At 44.6% G+C, this 23,318-nt stretch overlaps 1 protein-coding gene and 1 long non-coding RNA gene across 14 annotated transcripts in view; one reads left to right on the top strand and one right to left on the bottom strand.

Moving 5' to 3' along the window:
* The window catches only part of PPP2R5C (protein phosphatase 2 regulatory subunit B'gamma), a 139,958-nt gene extending 118,555 nt beyond the window's left edge, over nt 1–21,403 (top strand). For 9 of the 13 annotated variants that reach the window (XM_036316669.1, XM_036316678.1, XM_036316686.1 and 6 more), the window contains 6 exons: nt 2,844–3,014; nt 5,535–5,662; nt 8,093–8,194; nt 9,439–9,511; nt 14,265–14,381; nt 18,971–21,403. In XM_036316669.1, the coding sequence (XP_036172562.1) occupies nt 2,844–3,014; nt 5,535–5,662; nt 8,093–8,194; nt 9,439–9,511; nt 14,265–14,381; nt 18,971–19,102 (723 nt within the window). In that variant the 3' untranslated portion in view covers nt 19,103–21,403. Of the gene's footprint in view, nt 1–2,843; nt 3,015–5,534; nt 5,663–8,092; nt 8,195–9,438; nt 9,512–14,264; nt 14,382–17,194; nt 17,267–18,970 lie in introns of all 13 variants that reach the window. The other 4 variants (XM_036316715.1, XM_036316749.1, XM_036316705.1 and 1 more) reach the window with 3 other exon arrangements.
* LOC118659970 lies at nt 15,276–17,912 on the bottom strand. The gene is made up of 3 exons (XR_004968769.1): nt 17,645–17,912; nt 15,643–15,744; nt 15,276–15,452 (listed from the first exon to the last, which is right to left on the bottom strand). It is a non-coding gene; the product is annotated as an uncharacterized LOC118659970 (long non-coding RNA).
* Nucleotides 21,404–23,318: the final 1,915 nt, after the last annotated feature.

Raw genomic sequence — 23,318 nt, 5'->3', positions numbered from 1 at the left:
AACATCTATGTGATATAGACACATCGACTGGTTGCCTCCCCAACTCATCCCTATCAGGGGCAGGGAGCAAACCCAAAACCCAGGTACGTGCCCTTGATCGGGAATTGAACCCTCGACTCTTTGGTGCACGGGCCGATGCTCTAACCACTGAGTACACCAGCCAGGGCCATTGCCCATTCTTTATTTGGGTTGTTTTTAATAGTGAGTAACAAAGTAAAAGGTATTAGGTGCAGTCTTTTAGTTTTCTTGTGAAAAGACATGAAGAAATCCTAATACTGTGTTCCTGTGTGAAACTGACTTCTGATCTCTGCTTTCTTTTAAGCTTCTAAATGCTGTGTGTAGACTCCCCTACCTCACCCACGAATTCAGGGCCAGCTCTGATCACGTCCCTCAGTTGCTGCCTGTAAAGGTGACAGGCAGCCGCTTTCAGAGTGACTCGTCCCTGCACTGTCCTCCCTGGAATCTTCTCACACCTCTGCCTCAGCTCTGAGATTCTGGAAGCTCCCAAGGAAATGTTCAGACTCCAGAATTTTTCTTTTCTTTTGTTTGTTTGGGGGCTCCAGAATTCATAAAGTACAACCCATTTAAAAGACATTTTTTGCTCCCATTTGTAATCTGTAATAAATAGTTTTTATTTGCAACCCCTATATACAGTGCTCAAAAGTGTTCTGGGCACGTCGAGCACGTACAGTATTGTAAGAAGTACAGAAACTCATCAGGAAGTAAAATCATGTTCTTGTTGCCCACCTGTCTCTTTAGGCCTCTACAACCTGGTGAGAGCTCTCTCTCTTTCCCTAATGTGCCAGGTCAGGAAGGGGACTCCCCAGGAAGCCAGGCAGGGGCCACTGGCACACACCCCAGGCTTGCCAGTCCTCCGAGAGCCAGCAGCCCATTGAGTTTGCCAAGGAAAGCCCCGTTCTTGAAGTGTTCCCAGCAGCGAGCAGCCATTGTCGCCTGGTATTAGCATTCCCAGAGCAGACATCCTCTTCTGCAAAAGGCTGTTGCACTCTGAAACAGTTGGTTATTGATCTGCTCATAGGTGGATGCAAATAGTGTGAAAAGTCAGGGTGTGACTCTGATTCCAGAAATAATACCTTTCCGGCGACATGAGTAGCTACATCAGCTGTCCTGCAGCTCGAATATTAACGTGTTTCTCCCATAAAAGTCCATTTTTCAAATGACTAGGAGCCGTGGGCTGCGCAGTGATGCACATCTGCTGTACTCTTAACAGTGGTTCCCATGCATCCAGGCTGTAGTAGGTGCTTGATAAATGTCTGTTAAGTTATTTTGAGCAAAAAGTAGGAGGAAAATCATTAAGTGATGCATTTTTAAAAATAATTCCTTTTTAAGATAATTGTGTTGTAAATTATGTCAGACAGACCTCCAAACTAGGAGTGCTTTCTTTTTTATAAATTTTGGAGTTTTATAAAGTGCAATATCAAAGATTATCCAGAAACCTAAATGCCACAAGCGCAAAACAGAATTGTTCTATATGGATGCTGCTCAGAGGCCACCATGACTCTAACCACGGTGGTGAGTAAGGGGCTGGCCTGCTAAGCAGTGACTTGTGTGGTCTTCAGGCTGGAAATGACCAGAGGTGGGACCACCAGCCAGTACGCACGAGCCGTGATGACTTAGCAGCAGTCCTAACGCTAGCGGCTGGCTGGTGGTTCAGAGGCTAAACAGAGCTTTCAGGTAGTAGGTTATAGTCATTCAAGGACGTGTGCTTACATGTAAATGCTGGCTCTGGGTTGTTGTGCTGTTTTAGACTTAAAGTGGCTAACCTCTAGAAGCATTATTAATACTTACTGGTCTGATTGTGGTAGGAAATTTGGAAACTATAGGAATATGATAAAAGAAAGATTTCCCAGCAGAAACTCTACCTGTCTGACTTGGGCAAGGAATGGGACATCTAACATCCACAAATCAGGAAGCCACTGCCATGGGACTGAATGTGCCTTCAAGGGCGCTGTCTAGGTGGGGTTCTCGCTACGGTCACACTGACGCATGCCTTCTACGGGCCAGCAGTCCCCAGGCAGCTGTGTGTATTTCATAGTCTGCTCCCCCCAGCGGCCCCAGGGCAGAGGTTGTTGTACCCCTCGTCTTTGATGAAGGCTCTGAGGCACCAAAGGATTGGTGACCTGTCCAAGGTCATGCACACAGAAGGCAGTGTGGGCCCACGCTCTGATCCCTCTGCAGCCTCGTGAAGCAGGAGCTAATAATACCAGCTCGTTTTTATCTCTCTGTGTTTGCACCATTGAAAACACCATCCATAACCACACACGTGTGTGTATAAATGTATATGAATAATCAATTAATTTGAGAAAGAAATGGATTCTGTACATGTGTATGTGTCACCAACAATTTTAGAACTGGCCACTTCGACACTGAGACATGTAGAATTCATGTGCTCTGTGTTTGTCCATTGGCCTTTTCTCTCTAAGCTCCTAACTGCCTCTTTGTTTGTTTTCACTTTTTTAAAGAAACCAACACTGAAACGTGTCAGTAAGAGTGAGTGGGTCACATACATTGAAATTGTGGTTCTTAAGTGTATAAAATTCAATAGAATGGCAAAGGTCTGGGGCGGGGTGGGAACCGTGTGGAGGGGGCAGTGGAGGAAAAAAGAGGGGCATCTGTAATAGGCTCAACAATAAAGTGTATAAAATTTTACCTGTTTCTCTAATTATAAAAAACTCAGCTAGTAATCGACTGAATCACTGTTTCTCCTATAAGGAAAAAAGTACCACCTTATTTTGTTGCTGTACAACGGGGACTGAAAACCAACTTAATTAACAGATGTTGGAGCACCATGGACATCACACTGTGTGCTCTTTCTTCTGTAGGTGGTCATGGCACTGCTCAAATACTGGCCAAAGACTCACAGTCCAAAAGAAGTAATGTTCTTGAATGAGTTAGAAGAAATTTTAGATGTGATTGAACCATCGGAATTTGTCAAGGTCATGGAGCCGCTCTTCCGGCAGTTGGCCAAGTGCGTCTCCAGCCCCCACTTCCAGGTATGGACTCGGCGGAGGGTGCAGAGGGCGGTGAGCAGCTGCTGGGTGGGCTCCTGTGGGGGTGACAGATTTTCGGGTGTGGCTTCTCATGTTGTGCTTCTCATGTGATTTGAAAGTAAACTTCAAGTTTGCACTTTAATCGCACCTCAAAATAAGATGCTAAGACTTTAGTTCTGTAAAATATACTTTAGTATCTTCTTCCCATCACTGACAACATTTCTCAATAAGAACAATTTTTTTAAAAAAGAGCAATTAAAAATGGCTTCTCTAACCTAGCCAGTTTGGCTCAGTGGATAGAGCGCCGGCCTGCGGACTGAAGGGTCCCAGGTTTGATTCCGGTCAAGGGCATGTACCTTGGTTGCGGGCACATCCCCAGTAGGGAGTGTGCAGGAGGCGGCTGATCCATGTTTCTCTCTCAACGATGTTTCTGACTCTCTATCCCTCTCCCTTCCTCTCTGTAAAAAAATCAATAAAATATATTTAAAAAAAAAAAAAAAGGCTTCTCGCCCTGGCTGGGTGGCTCAGTTGATTGAGCATCATACCAGTGTGCCAAGATTGCAGGTTCAATCCCCGGTCAGACACATACAGGAGTCAGCCAGTGAACCCATAAACGGGTGGAACAGCAAATTAATATCTCTCTCTCCCTCCCCCTCCCCCTCTCCCTCCTCCTCCCGCTCTCCCTCTTCCTCTCCCTCCCTCTTCCCTTCCTCCCTCCCTTTCTCTTTCTCCCCCATCTCTCTAAAATCAATAAAAGTTAAAAATAAATAAATAAAATCAATAAAAGTTTTTAAGTGGCTTCTCCGTAAAACTATCTTTGTGTTCAGCATGTTCCAAAATGCGTAAAACCCTATTTTCCATAATTGACTGAGTAATTGATATCTATAGGTACTATGATGATAAAATCTTCAGCTCTGGATTCTTTCCATAAAGCTCTTTGTTTCTGACATCATATAAATTCATCTCCCTTCACCCTTTAGAAAAAATTAATAGTCCTGATTTTTGTCACTACGGAATTCTCAATCAAGTCACTTTCCTCTTTCTTTTCCTGATTTCCTTCTTAAACCCTTCAAGGCTCTCAAAGGTTTTCCCCAGTGGCTTTATTTGGCTACCCTGCCACCCCATCCTTTTGTGTCGTTGAACAGACATTTATTGTAAGTTCATCATGAACAGGGTAAAAATCTAGCCACAAAATGAGTAAAACCTCATGGTCTCCAGGGAGTTGGTGACCCAGCAGAGGAGGGAAAATGTGCCAGCACAGCTCCACGTGACCTGTGTCCATGTTGCCCCAGCCCCTCCCATCCCTCCATCTAATTACTCCCGCTGCCCTCAGCCAGTGCCCTCACCTCCCTCGGGGACCTGCTCCATGACCACGTCTCCCCACGTGCACACAGCACTCCTTGTCCCCTGCCCCACCGCTGTTCACGACATGATGTATCACTTCTAATGGATTAAATAATTCACCCACCAAATGCCTCATCCCTGCTGAGCTGTGTGTGCATGGGCAGTAGGTAGCAGAAGGATTCATTTGACGTGTGTCCCTCAGCATATAGCCCAGTGTCTGGCATGAATGTTGAGTAACCTGTGCCAGTGTTCTTGGTGCCCAAGAAACCATCTGCCTCTTTGTTGAAGGCTCTTTAGGGTTACAGTCTAGAGCAGCAGTTTTCAACCTTTTTCATCTTGAGGCACATAAACTAATTGCCAGAATTCTGTAGCACACCAAAAAATACGGTATTGCCCTAACTGGTTTGGCTCAGTGGATAGAGCGTCAGCCTGCGGACTGAAAGGTCCCAGGTTCGATTCCGGCCAAGGGCATGTACCTGCGTTGCGGGGACATCCCCAGTAGGAGGTGTGCAAGAGGCAGCTGATCGATGTTTCTATCTCATCGATGTTTCTAACTCTCTATCCCTCTCCCTTCCTCTCTGTAAAAAATCAATAAAGTATATTTTAAAAAATACAGTGTTTGCTGATCTGACAAAAATTAGATATAATTTTATTTACAAAAATGATAGTAATAATAATAGTAATTGCCTACCCTTTTTGCTCCAAAGTGACGTTTTTAAACAATCTGGTGCCTCTACTTGTATATAAGTATTTCTGGTACCAAGAATTAACCAATCAGATGTAACTTTTTTTATATTTTATAAATTGATGAGACTAATAAGATGCAACCCTATAATATGACCTGTATACCAGTATTTATGGTTCAAGACAGGGCATTCACACTGGTGGCCACTGTGTGCTGGATGTTGTCTTTTTTTTTTTTTTTTTTTTTTTTTTTTTACAATCTAAGGGAAAAGAGGTCAATGCCCCTGACTAAATAGTCAGCTATTACATGTTTTAAAAATTCTGGAGGCACAGTGGTTGACAATCGCTGTCTAGGGTTTTGTGAATTTGTAAAAATAATCATAATTTTCTAAGGCAGTATACTTCATTATCCTACTCACAGGTGTAGGAGGGGGGATATTTGCTGAATGATTTCAGTCATGACCCGGAACAGAGCATGCACTTCCTGTCTTCCAGGTGGCAGAGCGAGCGCTGTATTACTGGAACAATGAGTACATTATGAGCCTCATCAGTGACAACGCAGCCAAGATCCTGCCCATCATGTTCCCGTCCTTGTATCGCAATTCAAAGACCCACTGGAATAAGTAAGCAGGCTGCCATCCTCACATCTACGTGTTTTTATTTATTTGTTTTTATTTTATTTCTCAATTGCAGTTTGCACTGAACATTATTTATGTGAGTTTCAGGCGTAGTATCTATATATTTTTACATTTGCATATTATGCTCATACTTCAAACCAGTTAGAATTGAAATGCAAGTCTGAAGTATCAGTTAATGAACAAGATATTGATGTCTTACTGGACTAGTAGTTAAGTGGAAGTGTGTCTTTCATTTGCCTCCTTACCCCAGTCCAAGCCCACATGTTCACAGCTGCCATCCCTGGCCGTGTGAGGAGCAGCATCTTGTTAAGTTCCCTCCAGAGGAGTCAAAGGTCCCATTAGAGCCCCTGGCAGGATGGCCACTCCATCCTTGGGACCCTCGAGTTCTGCTGTCACACACCCTGGGAATATTCCTCTGTGACCTAAGAACCACCCACTGTGCTCCCTGCCTGTAGAGCAGGTGATCTAAACCCGCCTGAGGAACCTCACATTTGCTCTGCTTCTCCTGTCCATTCACGGAAGACCAGGAATGGACTGATTTTCTCCAAAAAATAGAGAATATTGTCACCCAGCTGAGTGTTTTGTGATGACCAATCAAGACAATGTTAGTAAACAGGCACACCTTGCTTTACTGCACTTCACAACGTGTTTTTTACACATTGAAGGCAGGCCCTGGCCGGTGTTGCTCAGTTGTTAGATCATCAGCCCAAGCACTAAGGGGTGGCAGGTTTGATTCCCGGCCCAGGCACATATACTGGGTTGAGGATTCATCCCTGGCCCTGTTGGGGCACATGCAGGAAGCAACCAATCATTGATGTTTTTCTGTCTCTCTCCCTCTCCCTCTCGCCCTCCTTCCCTTCCACTTTTTCTAAAAATCAATGGAAAAAAATATCCTCAGTGAGGACTAACAACAAAAATGAAGGCAGGACCCTCCTCCAGCAAAATGATGACTACTTGCTCTATGGTTGTGGTCTGGAACCAAACCCACCATATCACCTAGGTGTGCCCGTACACAAAACACCCTGCTTTGCAGGTGACCTTCACCTTGATGTGATGGTTAATTAAAGTGAAGTTAACAAGTCGTAGTGCCTGACCACACCCATGACCGCTCACTGCAGTCTTGGGGCTGGAATTGTCCTTGAGTTGTCTAGTCATTGTTAATATGTTGACTTTTAACGACCTCTTTGTAGCATCTGTTTTTTTCTTTTTTTATTACTTTTTTTTATATGTTTTTATTGATTTCAGAGAGATGGAGAGAGAGGTAGAAACATAAATGATGAGAGTCATTGATCAGCCACAACCTGCATGTCTGCTACTGGGGATCAAACCGCAACCTGGTCATGTGCCCTGACCAGGAAGTGAACCATGACCTCCTGGTTCATATGTCAACACTGAACCATTAGTTTAGCGGGTGATAACAAAGTTCCTGTACATGATTGAGCATGATTCCTGCCCAGGGCCAAGGAAGAAAGGTTCTTCTGAGTGTTGTCTAATTATGATTTGGGTTTATTATAAAGTGAATTAAAAAGTAGTTGTGTGATTTGAAAGTTTAGTTTTTGGCTTGGGTTTTGGTTTAACTCCTATTTTATTGTTGCTCGCAATTCCTTGGTTTGCAAGGCTCTGCTGCGCAGTTTCTCTGCCATCACTGGAAGGTCGCTTATGTGGCTCCACAGATGGCAGCTGGGACTTGAGTCACGGGGCTCCGCTGGGACGCAAAGCAGCGGGGCTCCCCTTCTGTGTGTCAGAGCCTGCAGCTAAGTTTGACTAAGCAACTCTGTGGCGGTTTTATGTTCTACCTACCAAAGCTCTACAGGCATTATTAAAATTAATTTTTCTGTCCTCAGTGAATAAGATAGAAAGGAAACTAACATTTATAGGAAATAAAATGTTCACATTATTGTCTCCTATATAATTAAGCTTGTCTTAGTTACACTTGTTCAAGTTTCAACATTTTTATTCAGTTTGCGAGTAAGGTGGCTTTTGGTTCCCGAAGGATGTTACAGGCTGCATGGCACACTGCAAGAAAAGGAACAAATGGTCTGGCTAGTGTGGCTCAGTGGTTGAGGGTCAACCCATGAACCAGGAGGTCACAGTTCAGGGCACATGTCCGGTGTGGGCTCGATCCCTAGTAGAGCGCATGCATGAGGCAGCTGATCAATGATTCTCATCATTGATGTTTCTATCCCACACTTTCTCTCCCTTCCTCTCTCTGAAATCAATTTAAAAATATTTTTTTTAAAGAAAAGGAACAAATGAATCAAAAGCAGCAACTTCTTTACTTTAAAGTGCAGGAAACTTGTGAAGTGAATATTGAAATAGCCGGATAAGTTTGGGTGAAAATAGATTGTGGCCCAGGGGAGGGAGAGGGTAAAAAAGATCATGTCTTCTGAGTTTCAACATGAGTTTTACACATAGGACAATACATGGCTTGATATACAACGCACTGAAACTCTTCATGGAAATGAACCAAAAACTATTCGATGACTGCACCCAACAGTTTAAAGCAGAGAAGCTGAAGTAAGTGGCTCTTTTCAAAAGTTACTCTGTCAAGGATTTTTCTCCCTAACCCTCAATAAACCTCTCCCATTAGTTTGTCCTAGCATGTTATCTTTCACGTCAAAGCAAATCAATCCTTTCATACTTGGAAAGCAAATAAAAACTTTGTTATGATAACTTACTTTCAGAGAACACATTTAAAGTTAGCTGTTTCCTCCATTCTACAGTTTAATCATTTAACTTTCAGAATTTTTGCTTTTCTCAGGGACCCTTCCGGCTATAATGTGTAGTAATTTTTCATGTTTATAAGGCAGGCATTTGAATTACATTTTGTAAGGTTTGTATGAGAGAGCAAGAATCTTCATCTCCACAGGACTTTGTTCTAATGTGGTAGCATCCGTGCTGTAGGCATTCTCTGGAGTCTCACCTGTGCCGCAGAACCAGGGCCCTGCGCTCACACTGCCCAGGGACAGTCTAGTGACAAGGCACTGTCTCAGTGGTTAACTAGTTACATCCCTACTTCAGAGTCCAGTATGAACTGTTAGCGGAGTTTATTCTTGGCTTGTCGCTTAAAACTGGCTCAGGCAGATAAACTTGACTGAATGTAATTCACATGCAGTCTGTATAGCCAGTGGTCACGTTTGTTCTGTATACAGCATGGAAGTGTTTACCTGTATGCCAGGCCCTGTCTTAGGTTCTGGCAACACAGCAGTGAGTAAAGCAAACAAGACCCTTGTCTTTGTGGGGTTTATGTTCGGGGCAGTGTGGAAAGAGAAAGACTGCTAAGTATAAACACGTGAGACGTGGAGTGTGAGACGATAGTAAACAGCAGGGCGGGGCACAGGGGGCTTTCTTTACCCTTCAGGCTGCCTGGTCCCTTCTTAGCTCAGCTGAACGCAGTGTTCAGATGTGAAATATATAAACATCGGGCTTTTCTGATAGCACACCTTCTCCCATAGACTATCACAGTTTCTAAAAGGGAACCTACAGATCTTGTTGCACATTTTGTGGATTTTCAGAAAAGTTGAGTTCAGTGATTGACTGAAGGTCATGCTGACTCATTGTCAGTGGACATGTTGAAGTTTTAGCATTTACTTTCATCTTTTTCCTCTAAGTCTTGTTGTTTTTGCATTTTTTCATGTCCCATGTATTGTAATCCCCACTGTGAATGAGACAGGACTATGTCACTGCCCATTCAGTGTTTTCCCCTTTAACTGTTTCTTGAATGTAATTCATTTCTCTAATTACATTTTACTGTTTTTCAGAGAGAAGCTAAAAATGAAAGAACGAGAAGAAGCATGGGTTAAAATAGAAAATCTAGCCAAAGCAAACCCCCAGGTACTACAAAAGAGAGTAACGCTTCTTGAAACCGTCTAGGGTGTGACTGAAGGTTTTTATAAGTTAGGCCTGTGGCTTCGTCATGGGAAGGAGGGGAATTGCATTCACTAACATTGTTTATGAAAATATCCATAAAAGAAAAATACTTTCCAACTTTTGTATAAGTACTTCATTTGCCCCACAAAGTTTTTACCACAGGATTGACACGTTTTCTTTTGCTTTTAAAATAAGATATGAAATTGATGAATATACTGTGGTAAAAAGAAAACCAGGATACAGCCTTTATTTTGGACCAAGATTGTAATTTGCTTTCTCTTGCAAATATCATAGATGCTGTAACTCAAACTATATTTCCGTCTCTTTAGTATCAAATTCTAAAAGAAATTAGATTTGGAATAGATTAAGTATAGAGTTTATGTCCTCTTTCCTAAAATTAAGCCTTTTGTCCTTAAATTTGCCTGACTTCTACCATGTGAGCACCTGCTCTGAGCCAGGAGGGCCCTTGCGCTCTGTTGGTGGGCACAGGTGCCGTGCCTTCCAGAGTGGCCAGCCGTATCCTACGTAGCACTAACTCTTGGGCTGACTCCCAGGGTGCCAGGCTCTGGGGCTGGAGTTGTGGTCTCTGGTTTTCCATCTGCGGGTCTGGGTGACTGGAGCACTGTCTCTGCAGACATTCTCCTGTCAGTCATCACAGGGCTTGGCGGTCATCACGGGGCCTGCTCTTCCTGAAAAGCATTTGTGTGGGTCTTTGCCACGTTGAGAATTCTCAGGCTTTCTCCAACTGCCCAGAAAATAAAAGATTTTCCTTTATGAGGAGAGCTGCTCAGCTTATCTCCAAAATCCTAGTAGGTTCAGTAAGGTGAACTAAATGATAAGTCATCTATTCCCTCTGATGAGAGGGGCACATAAGTAATTATTATCTAAGTTGGTGTGTAGTTTTTAAATCTCTCACATTTAATAAAAAGCAATACATGAAAACAAAGTTACATTCTGTCTACCTATAGAATCACATATTGATTTGTATTCCCTTTGCTAAAACTACAGTCAAGAAACTTGAGCCTGGGGGAGGGGAGTGCAGGAGGCAGCAGATCAATGATTCTCTTTCATCATTGATGTTTCTATCCCTCTCCCTTCCTCTCTCAAATCAATAAAAATATTTTAAAAATAAAAAAAGAAACCTGAGCCATAGGAAAGCTAAGTGACATTCTTACGTGAATCCTGATTCTGCCTAATACCAGTAGCCAGCCTTATGCTACCAGCACATACCCCATGCTTCTGCAGCGAGTGCTATTTTAAGATTACTGTGGAACTGTGTAGTACTTAACTTAGGTAGATAGCTTTGGATATCTACTTTAAAGAATGGAATTTATGCCCTAACCAATTTGGCTCTGGATAGAGCGTCGGCCTGCAGACTCGAGGGCCTCAAGTTCACTTCTGGCCAAGGGCACATGTCCTGATTGCAGACTTGGTCCCCAGTAGAGGGCATGCAGGAGGCAGCCAATCAATGATACTTCTCACTGATGTTTCTTTCGCTCCCTCTCCCTTCCTCTCTGAAATCAATAAAAATACATTAAAAAAAAGAATGGAATTTATGTTGAAAGTAAGGTTAAAATACTGACATTTGTTTTAAAGCACAGGAAAACCATAAATCTGGGCAGGTATAAGTGCAAAGGACAGTCAGTCCCAGCTGGACTGTCAGAACCTAACCCTGACCCTAACCTAACTGTCACATATTGGAAACCAGCACCCTGGAAACATATAACATATGTACAGATCAGAGTGTCTGATCCAATTGGTTTTAGCTGGAATATAGAAATAACCTCATGGGAAGTTGCATAAACTTGAGCATTACGAAGGGGGAGTGCAGGTGATTGTGTTACCAAGCTGTCTCACCTTGGAGCTGTAACAGGTTTTCCTTCTAAAATATGGATTGTTCTGAACTCTCTGGGCTTTTTGACATCACATTTCTGTTCCCTGCTCTCTTTACAAATGTCTTGGTGACCAGGGCCGTGCACTCACTGGGGGCCCGCACTCTGGTCCGAGCACTGTCCTGACTCCTCATCTCTGTGTCTGCACCATCTGTGACTCGACCCCAACAGACCTGTCTGTGTGCAAACGGAAAATACTTCATGACCAATCTCAGGGCTAGAAATCAGGGCTTCGAATTTGTTTTACTTCTAGAGAGAATATTTTTCTGAATTCTAATCACTGCTTGCCATTCACAGCAAAGAGTAAATAATTTATTTCTTATCTCTGTAACAAAAATAGTTGGGGTTTTGAAGCTTGGTTCTTGATCTCAAATCTGCCTTTTTGAGAATTGATTTAATAGCTTCCTTTTTTAAGGTGGATTCCCAGTAATTCACTGTCTGTTTACTGATGTGTATCAAGAAGTCTTCCGGATGGTCCCTGTTTTTTACAAACCGTGTATTTGGAGTTCTCACCAAAGTGTGCGCCGTGGGACCTGGGGAAGGGTTCTCGGCCTGTCGCCCTGGCAGTGGCAGCAACTTCGTGGGGGGTTTATTGTCATACATGATTCCGCTTTTTAAATCATGAGATGGTGAGGATTTCTAACATAAATGTGTCTTTCCTCATTTGACTACTTATTTCTCCCTGACTTTCATGGGCCTCATGGGAAGTGACGACAACATCTGAATTCTTAGTGTAACTGGTGTGCGACCCTTCACCCTTTGTGCCTTGATGGGGGTGTCTGTCCCTAGTAAGGACCCTGTCCTGCCACGGGACATTGGTTTGGCTGTGAACGTTTCATAGCACCTGGTTGACACTTTCTCTGCCTTGGGCCCAGCGAGGACCTTGCCAGGTTCTGTGGAGCACACTCCGTTTCGCTCAGCGTAGGCCCTGCGCCGCCGGGTGTTGCAGTTATTGTCACTTCTGTCTGGCCCAGCGGCTGCGAGCCCCGAGATGACGAGGCCCTGTGCTGTGTCCCTAATCATGGAATTTCCCCAGTACAAAGATGAGAACAGGGCACAGCCCCCGGCTTCAAGGAGCTAATGGCCATGAGGGGGCCAGGTAGGGCCGGAGTTCAGTTCAGGCGGTCAGATGGTAACATGCCAAGTGATGATGGCGGGAGGCTGGATCCTGCCTTCAGCGGGAGGCACATGAAGAAAAGAAGCAGGTGTGGGAGGCCGTAGTCCTGGGCTTAACCATTCTGAATCCAGGGAAAACACTCAAGTCAGAGAGAGGACAGCAGGGAAGCCGATCTGTTCAACACAGGTGGCCTCTGGGCAATGGAGGAGGCGCTGACTGCTCCATTCCAGGGCCAAAGCTGGAGACGGAACAGAAGTGTGGGCTTTGTTCCCAAAAATGTGTGCAGGTGTTAGTGTCACGAAGAGCAAGGTGGCCCAGTCAGACTTGCAGTTCAGAAACTCGTCTGGTGGCAGTGGAGGGGCCTGGAGGGTTGGGCACTTAGGAGGGGCTCCACTGGGCACCGAGGGGACCCGGGAACCCACTGGTGTTGAAGAAACAGCGACGATGTGGTTCGAGTGAGTGAGTGAGCGGCCATTAAAAAGACAGGGTCTAGGCTAGGGGAACAAGGAAGGCACGGTGAACAAGGTGGGGTTGAGATCCCACAGGACGCGCGAGGCAGGCCAGCACTGGCATCCAGAGACAGCAGGAGGGGAAGCTTCAGGGATGGTGGTGGTCAGGTCCAGGAGGATAGAAACAAAAAGCAGCTTAGCAACCAAGAGATGGCACCACTGACAGCCTGGTGACTAAGGTCCCATCACAGAGCTGAGGGCTCAAAGCAGGTGGTGAACTGGGGGGTGGGGGGGAAGAGAGAAATAAGGGGGGGCGCCGAACCTCATTCCTGGAAGTTCACTGAGGTGGGAGGGAGGAGGTTAAAGGCCAGAGGGCAAGGGACCTCCCCTCCCTCCCCGGGCAAAGCGTTGGAGGGTGTGTGATGGAAGGGCAACCGCTGCCCCTCACTGCCCACTCAGAGCCTCAGTCCTCGTCAGATGGGCCGTGGCACCCACTTTATGGGTCTGTCGCAAGACATGGAAGCCCCTGAAATAGCACCACTCAGCAGACTCCTGGCTTTCTTCCCCTTGTCCTCACCCTCACAGAGAAAGTGGACACTAGATGCTCATGGTAATCTGGCTGTTTCAAGTCTCTTGGCTCAGTAACAACCCCCTGATCTTAGCCCCGTGTTACACTCAGATAAACAGTCTGAAAGACCCGTCTGCAATTCATACCAAGCCCAGGGCCAGTGGGGAGGTGACAGGGGAGCTGCTGGACAGGAGGTCCTGAACTTGGGGGTGCACTGGTGCTTCCCTGCAGTGCCAGCTCAGGCAGCAGCTGTGCATTCTGGGTGTGGACAGAGGATGTGGTCCATGGCGAGGCTGAAGCAAGTTAGGAAAATGGAGTAAAAGATCCAGAAAGGAAGATGGGAGAGGAAAGGGTGCACATCACCGATCAGCAGGTGGTGTGCAAAGGTTGGGAGGTTAGAGGTGGCGGTTTCAGTGTGAAACAGGTCCTGGTGACCAATCCAGGTTGTGACCTCACTGCTTATGTGGGATCAGGACAGCAAAGGGGCCGGGATGGTGGAGTGACCACTGACACCAGCTCTGCCCTTCACCTGCGTGTCACCAGAACTGTAGGCATTCCAGGTGGCCAGCGGCAGGTGGAGGCCGCAGAGGGCCCTGGGGAGCGTTGGTGGGAAGTTGTGCCCAGCCAGGAGGAGACCCTGGCGTCGGACCCCAGGCGCTAACAGAGAGTGATTCCACACTTTGCATTGCAGTATACAGTACATAGTCAAGCGAGCACCATGAGCATCCCGGTTGCAATGGAGACAGATGGGCCCTTAATTGAAGATGTGCAGATGCTGAGAAAGACAGTGAACGAAGAGGCTCGCCAGGTAAAAGTGCGCAGAGCTCAGCGGAGAGGCGCTCGCTGTAGATTTGCTTTGAAATGCACATGATTGTGTAGGTGAGGTGCTGTCCAGCAGTCTGCGAGCCAGAGTTAAAAATTAAACTTTGGTAAACTTACAGGAAACAGTTATCTGTACGTCTCAGTGATCAGTTTACTAGAAACAGTTTTTAAGAGTGAAATATGTGCCTGCAATTTGTCTATTCATTTATCTTAACAGTAATCACCACCCTTAAATGTCTTTCAATGTTAACGAGCAAAAAGTCAAAAGCTTCGCAGTAACGTCTTGCCGCTTTTCCCTCTGCCTCCCTCCAGCTTCTCTTGGTCCCCGTTAGTCGTTGTTACGGCCAACCTCGGCAGCCCCGACACCAGGGTGGAGCCTTGTCTCCCTCCCCTCGAAGAACCTCAGGGTCTGTGAGGCCTGCGCAGGGCCGGGCTCTGTTGGGGTTCCCAGGGCTGCGGACTCTGTCAGAACCACCGCACGTACTGCCTCGCTCGAGTGGTTTTGTTTCCACTGTGGTGGGAATACCTATTTAGACCCCACTGGCCCAAATATACTCTTGTTACTGAAGAGGGAACATACACAGCGTGGGCCACTGAGGTAACGCACCCGCTCCCGCCTGCGTGCGAGAGCCTTGCGGTGCGTGCCTCTCTGTCCATGGGAGCTGATGTCGTCCTGGCCGGGCTGGGGATCTGGGCTGGCTCTGACTTTAAACTTTAATCCCCTCCGACCAGCAAAGAGTTTCCAAAGACACCAGCGCTGGGATTCTGACACGTGAGAATTGAGCGGCTAGAGTGACACCGTGCCCTGTGAGCAAATGGCTCCTAAGTGCGAGTGCCATTCCGAACGCAGTTAAACAGAGAGGGGGTTTAATCTGTTTGATTTTAATTCAAGTAAATTGTATTCCCCACCTGGTCAGATAGGATCAGACGTTTCCCAGAGCATACGGTCCAGACCATCTGACTGTGCTGTCCTAGCCACAGCCACGTGGCTGCACACTGAAATGTGGCCATCAGCACTGCGTGTGCCGTCACTCAAACTCAGGAATTCCCCGGCTTACTGTGAGGGAAAGAATGTAAAAACATTCCATTCGTCATTTTTTTTATTATTGATTATTTGTTGAAATTATAATATTTTTAATATACTGGGTTAAATAAAACATTAAAATTACTTTCACTATTACTATTGCTTTTTACTTTTTTGATGTGGCTACTAGAAAATTTAGAATTATATACGTAGGTGGCATTACCTTTCCATTGGGCAGCCCTGGTCTGGACTCCTTTTCTTGGTGTTGCAGAAGGAGGTGCCTGTGCTGACCACGGTCACGCCGCTTCTGCCAGCCAGCTCCTGGCTGTAGATTAAAATAAAAAGCAGGTGAATTCCTGCTTCTTTCAGCTCATCAAATCTTGGAAATACTAAAAGTACAGTGGTAAAATTCACTAAACCCCTAGTAACATTTTTTTACTTAATCTAATCGCATACCATAATTTCCTCACAATTAATATTTTTACCAATGAAATAGATTTAATAAAAAGCATAAAATTCTTATATTTTTCTCTATTTGTGGGAGTATTAATTTTCCTACTTGATTTTTTAACTTGGAATTTGAGATCCTCTTTTTTATTACTATTTTGGTTCTACGGCTTAACGTGTGCTAAGAACAGGACAGCCAGCCTGTCACCTGCACACATCCAGAGGAAATCAAGCCAGTGCCCTCCCCCAGGGAGCCTGCCTGTGAACTTGTAACCACATGTTCATTTGTAAGTCCATATAAAGTTGAGAAGGAAACTGGTTTACAAGCCAGTTCTTTCACATTAAATATTTAGGGTTGGAGAATTGTTCTTTTCAGTACATTCTCTGACTTGATAATTAAAGCTAGGCAAAGAGCAAAGAGAGCCCAAAATGTAATTAACATAATACATAATTGTGTAAGTTACGGGCTTCTTTATGATTTAGAGCCTCCTCTGTAACATGTTTGTTTTCATGACCCTTGAAATTAGATTACATGACTCGGTGTTTTGTGTGATTGACATTCTTACAAAAATTATTCCCCCACCCTTACCTTTAGGTTTCTATGGATCAGGTTGAAAGACTTAATACCATTAATCTGCCAGTTCTCCCCAAATTAACACAATCTCAGGCAGAATCCCAGCAGACTTTTTTTTTTTAGAAATTGATGAGCTGATTCTAAAATTTATATGGTAATACAGAGGACCTAGAATAGCCAAATTAATGCCAATAAAAGAATAAGGTTGGAAGATTACCACTCCCCAATTTCAAGACTTACAGATTTGTATGGATCAACTGAAACCCCCTCCCAATCTCTATCTAGATGAAGATATTTTTAGTGCAGTCTCTTAGGTATAATATTTGATATGATAGACTATTCTTAATTTGAAAATGTTTACAGTCATATTCCTGAAATTCTCAAAAACACTGTTGATAAAGCAAAGAGGAGATACCGAGATTCAAGGGAAAAATGTATGTGGGTGATTTGGATACCAAATTGACATAAGAAGCTTTAGCTAAAAATGACTCAAGTGCTGGTTCGGTGTGACACGTGAGGCAAATGACAGCACATTGAAGGAGGGGTGGGGGGGGAGGTTCTAAGGCAGTGGAAGGTAGCTGGTTGGAATATTGTGGAGAAGTCAACTGTATGCTTACCTGTCAGACTATATTCGCATTTCTTTTGAGAAACTTGTATAATTCTATATAGAGCATCCTAAGAAAACTAGTAAATTTCATGTGAATGACATTTCTACCAGAGACATTTAAAATGTTTACAATTCTCATTTTAACAGTCGGTCGGGAGAAAAGCAGTGCCAGCCATGCAATTCAGGAAGGTGTAGAAAGACGGAAGGTGGGAAGTGCAGGTACTCTTTACTCCATCTATAGAGTATTAAGGCCTTTCTGTTGAGGAAAAGAAGTGACAAGCTAATGTGTACATGAAGTATTTTCCCTGTCATTCCAAGAAATGTGCTCCTTAAGACATTTTTATTAGTTCTGCCCTAATTTGAGTAAAACCATGCAGTTATGTGCGCCCAGCCCCTGGTGCTCTGTGACCACTCACTATGTAAATGCAGTCCCTCAGCTCTGCCATATGCTGAGGAACAGGCGGTTTCCTCCAGCTGCACCCGTAGCGGATGTCACAGTCATGCCTCTCCCACTGTCTGTCTGTTCTGTGTGTCTTGTATGTTCCATCCACAATCAACATGTCCGCCAGCATGTCCCCTTCACCAAGCGTTACTCACCTAGGTGACCCTCTGCATGGTGCCTCCTGCTCTCCTGCTCCTGTTCCTCTGACCTTTTCCCCGGGGGGTTGTGAAGTTATTCTCTGCTTTACACATCAATTTACCAAGCCTGCGCGGAGCGGCCCGCTGCGCCAGCACACCTCTGCCCTTTCCTTTCAGAAGCCCAGGGTCTGTGTTCCCAGTTTGCATCTGATGTTCCAGGCCACGGTTTTTGCTGTTGCCTTTTTCTCTCTGGAATGCCCGTCTCAGCAATCAGGAATACTTCAAGTATAGAGAGTCTTGGTTTTGTTTGGCTTTGCTTTGCGTTCTTTTACAGCTCACCCTGGAATGGACATAAAACTCAGGGTAGTTTCCCACAGTTCGAAGGCAAACCCACTTCACAAACAAAAGCACTCTTACAAGTACTGTGACCGTGACAGGCTGGTGCCCTCTGTCTCTGACGTGTGTGGCTTTCCTGAGCCATCTTACACCAGTTTCCAGGGGAAACCAAAACTCCTTCCTTTACCATGAATGAATATTAATATTCAGATAACATTTTAGAAATAATCTAAAATGATACACAAAATTCTTTCTAAACTCTAACAGTATTGCTGTTTCCGTAGGTTAATTTGCAAAGAGCTCTGAGACATATTAGCTCTGCAAAAAATGTGAACATTTCATGTATGACTTCTGCAGGTCCTTGAATTTTTCATTTAAGTTAAGTATACTTTACAGGCTATACTGTAAGGTATCTAGAAACTATGAGAAGTTTTACCGTTATATTCTTTTTGTTGTCAAATTACTGACATAAAACATATTTCCTCTGGTAGACGCCTGTTCACCACCAAGTGACTTATCCTCTGTAAATACCGTCTTCTCTTTGATGGAGACACTTGATAGGAAGAAGGCTTGGTTCAGGTTCAAGTTTCTGACCAACAGTCCTCTGTATATACATACATGGTGTTTGGATGAGTGAGATGGTTTGTTGTCATATTTCCAAAATACTGCTGTCAACGCAGTGGCCCTTGGCTTTTGACCAAAACTGGTGGATTTGCAAAATAGAGGTATTGAGTAATCTGTGCAAACTTATGCATTTTCAAAGACAGAACAGAATTGTGTGCATACCGTCCTTCACACTGGTCATGAGATTGTTTTTAATAGACGTGGCATTTTGGGGTAGTTGCCACAAGAGGAAATACTTGCCTCTTTGCCTGTCCCTTAGAGGGCAGAGGGGCCCTGGGTATGTGCTGCCACCGCCGCACAGCTGTCCTTGGCTGATGAAGCGGATGTGTGCCCGCTGTGGGGACAGTGTGGTTTATAGTCCACGCCCTGCGTTTGTCATTCCAGGCACAGAAGGACCTGAAGAAGGACCGGGCTCTGGTGCGCCGCAAGTCCGAGCTGCCTCAGGACCTCCTCACCAAGAGCGCCTTGGAGGCTCACTGCAGAGCCGACGAGCTGCTGTCCCAGGACGGCCGCTAGCTGCCCGCCTGCCGGCTCGGTCCCGGATTCTGTAGAAAACACATACTTTTGTGCCATACAAATCAGTTACACTCAGAGTCAGAGCTTTCTTCGCCCCCATCCTGTAGGCAGTAATGCACTCCGTCCCCAGCTCGAGATTAGGAGTTCAAACAATGGTGACTCAGACCCAGGCAGAGCCGGCCACGGTGTCCCCGCCACGGTCCCAAATATGACAGCGAACCAAATCAGCACCCTGGTCATCACCTTCACCTTCTACCCAAATGGAATTGGTGATTGTTTAAAATAAATAGTTCTAAGAGTATCAATGTTTTTCGAATCAAAGAAACACTTAAATATTTCATATTTTTAAGACTTAACAACCTTTGAAGTTGTTTCCATGTGATTGTTTACACCAGCAATGTCTTTCTGTTTTTGATGTGTTTTCTTTCAATTTCATTAAAATGATTTTTTGCTGTCATTGTTCTAACACAGGAAAAGTGACAATCCTCAGCCGCTGTTTCTTCCTGAGGTGTCCTTCACTTTGAGCAGCGACATGTACATCATGTCTGACTTCTTTCGTGTATTTCTAAAGCCATATTTGCCCGTTGGTGGTCCGGCGCCAGGACTCCAGGAGTAAGCTCATAGGAGAAATTTATTTTACAAAGAGCTCTTTCTGCCTCCCGTGGCTAGAATTGGAATTTTTAAAACAATGTGTTCATTTTGGGGTTTGCAGATTTTCTTTTTCTGTACTTACACGTTGTTGCCCTTTAGCAAGGCTCTTGAATTAATAAAATTAGAGTCTCTAAGAATTCCACACTTGATAGAAGGCTAGAATGAGAACATTTTGCGTTAAGCCAGTTCTTGGCCGGCAGCTGCCTTTGGGCAAACATAGCCACACCGTGCACGCCAGGCGCTAGCGTGACACTCGTTATTGTGTGACGTGGTGCTGAGAGCCGAGGGGGGAACAGGCGGAGGGCTTCAGGTGAACCCCTGTGTGGAAACGAGCACACATTATATGCACTTCTAAGGAAAGGACCGTGTCTGAGTTTTCATCAAATGCTGCTATATATTTCCCAGACTTCCTTGCATGTGTTGAGCTTCTCGTTTTCGATGGAATAGCACGAGGAAAATTCTTTAAACTTAGTGCATTGTATGTTTTATTTCTCTCAGGGTGGCCAGTATCTTGACTTATTTATCTGCTTGAAAGCTATTTGAGATGTGTACTGCTCTCCTAAACAAGTGATTCTAGGGTGTTTTCGTCTCCAGCATAAGATTATATAACTTAATGTTAAATGTCTTTATGCATAAAAGATGCAACATAGCTTCTTTTAAGATTTGTCTTCTATTCGAGGTCTCGTATCCACTCATTGTAAAAGCAGACTGTCGTTCCCTGCCACTTAAATCCACAGACTATGTATGTCCCATGTGTTGGAGGAGACTCGTTTGGGGGGAGGGGACTTCCTGCGTGGAGCACGCGTGCTGGATTCAGAGTGCCCAGCCGCCAGTGGAAAGCCCGCTGCGTGAGCAGACACACTTCCTGAGAAACTTGACAAGTATCGATCCATTTTACCATTATGAAATTTGCGATTAAAAAAAAAGTTTAGATGCCTTCTCCTTTTGAGGGAAAAAGGGTGCTTTTTATTGTATAAAGCAGCATCTTATGTATTTTGATATACCATTGTTTGAACTTCCGTCTTTGGCTGACAGATGCTCAGATAGCCTTGATTTTGGATGTTCAGTATGTTTGTGAGAGAGCTTTCTGGAAGACTCCTTTGCCCTAAAAAATAGCAACATTTCAATGTTTGGGTGGTTGTGTAAAGCTCAAAGTATAAGAACATCTTTTGTCTAGGTTTTATTTCTGCTCTTTATTGAAGACAAACATTCACCAAAAAAAGGGAAAAAAGCGTTTTGAGAGAAACTAATTTTCTTTGACAAGAGTATTATTTAATATTTTGGCCTATTAAAGTTTTCCTAGTTAGTATTCAGATGCCCTGTGCTAATTGTTCAACTTATATATTATTATATAGATACATTGTTTATTCTGTACCAACTGATTTCAAAAGTACTACATTGAAAATAAACTGGTGACTGTTTTTCTTCATAAAGTTCTGCGTTTGGCATCTTCACTCTTTCCCAAATGTCCCTGTACATCAGAAATGTCACTGTTCCGAGTGTCTTTTTAGTGTGGCTGTAGTATGGCTTCCTTTTAATATTGTACATACATTGTATCTTTGTTTTATGGTAATAATAAAAATGTAGACTTCATATTTTGTACAAAATGTCCTATGTACAGAATAAAAAAGTTCATAGAAACAGCAAAAATAGGTAAGTGGCACAATTATTTTTCTTTAGAAAATATCTGTAACTTTATGCTTTAGTGAAATGTTAAGTACCTACATATTTTTAAACATTTTGTAACTCAAAACTTTTTGTTTTGACATTGTTTATGAAGAGAAACTTCATACACTTGCCATTTAATATGCTCTTTTATCTAATTTTTAAAAACTCTAAAAATGGTGTATTATATGGACTAAATAAAGAACATGTGGATTTTAATGCTCATCATGAAACTAAATGTAGCCATGGTGTTGGGCCCGCTGCTTCTGACCATTAATCAAGTCACTGCCAGGGTCGGGCGGCCTAGCCCAGGACACTGGCTGGAAGGTGGGCAGGCGGCGCTGGCGCGGCTCCAGGCTGGTGCCTGCTGTGCGGCCCATGATGGCAGGTCCTGCCCCAGCGTTCTGTAAACTCATTTTAACTTCTCTACGGGCAGAAGTAGAGGTGTTTTCATACTGACCACCTCTCTTTGAGCCAAATGTGAATTGGGACACAGTTTGTGGAAATGGATTATTCGAGCCCTGATCATGTTTAGAATGATTCTTGAAACGTCTTGGAGATAAGAGTAGACTCACCGAGAATAGGAATGCGGGGTCTTAGGTGACCCACCTCCTGTGTGGCGGAGCTCATTGTCCTCACCGAGGCTGCTACTGAGAGGCCGTGAGAGGAGACCTGGGATGGAGGTTTCATCACCTCCACAGTCGCGCCTGATCGACATTCCAGCAGGTGAGTTGTGCCTGTGACTCCTCCTCACAGTGGAAGAGGTCACGCTGGGAGCTGGGGTGCAGGAAAGGGACCGGGACCTCCCCGAGTGTCTGTGGCCTGAGCGCCTGGTGACCCGGTGGGGGAGCTTGGGAGCCGCACAGTCCCCGCTTCCACCCGGGAGCAGTCTGCTGCAGCTCCCGAACGCTGTCTCCTCAGGTGCAGCCTCCTCGTCTCCCATCTTGGAATTGGAAAAAGCCGTAGTGTTTAGCAACTTCCTTCAGCTCAAGAAGAATTCTCCAGAAAACATAGAATAGAGGCATGCTGCGGGTTAAGTCCAGCTTCTTGCTGCACTTGCTTTACGGTAGCAAGAGGCCTAAAAGCGAGGTTGAACCGGCTTTGTGTCTCCTTCCATGAAGATTGGTCTGACACTCAACAGTAATGACAATAGCTGCTTCCTTACCGCCGCCTTTGTGCCGCGGGCTGTTGTAGGCGCCTCATTTTCCCGTGTTGGTTCGTTCTCACAGCGTGTTGACAAGTGAGGAAACTGAGGCACACAAGGGTTAAGTCCCTTTCTCAAGATCACACAAGTACTGAATGCAGCCAGGTTTCAACCCAAGTGGCGTAGCCCTGGATTCCTCCCCTCACCACTGCAGACACTGTGGAAACATCTAGAGCATTTTAGGGGAAGGCCACACATGTGAGGCCCCAGGATCGCCAGAGAAACCTGCAGTGTCAGGGTGGCCATGAACACGGGAGGGCTTCTGACCTAGAACTAGAATCTCAGACACCATCTAGTCCAGTGGCCGCACCCACACTTCAGAAGCTGTTTTTATGTGAATTACATTCTGCAAAATTTTACTTTAAAAAAAATTATGTGATATACCACATTTCAACACTTTGGAGACCAGCAACTCATTAGCTTCTGTTTTCATTTAACTTTGTTACTAATATGAACCTATAAATTTTTCAAAAATTCAGCTCCTATCTGTTTAATAGACATGTGGTTTCTATAAGATTCATGGGGGGGGGGGGGCAGAGTGGGTTTCACTACCACAAAATTTAAAAGCCACTAAGAACACTTTTTTAGAGAAAGAAGTAGTTCCTAGGGGTGAAGAGACGAGTGTCCCGTGGCCCCCCCCCCCAGTGTGCTGTCTCATGTTTTTCTGCTTTTTCCAAAAGTATTATGTAAATTCCA

This window comes from Myotis myotis, unplaced genomic scaffold (assembly GCF_014108235.1).
Source record: "Myotis myotis isolate mMyoMyo1 unplaced genomic scaffold, mMyoMyo1.p scaffold_m19_p_1, whole genome shotgun sequence".
Lineage (NCBI taxonomy): Eukaryota > Metazoa > Chordata > Mammalia > Chiroptera > Vespertilionidae > Myotis > Myotis myotis.
This window is presented reverse-complemented; position numbering and strand designations above follow the sequence as displayed.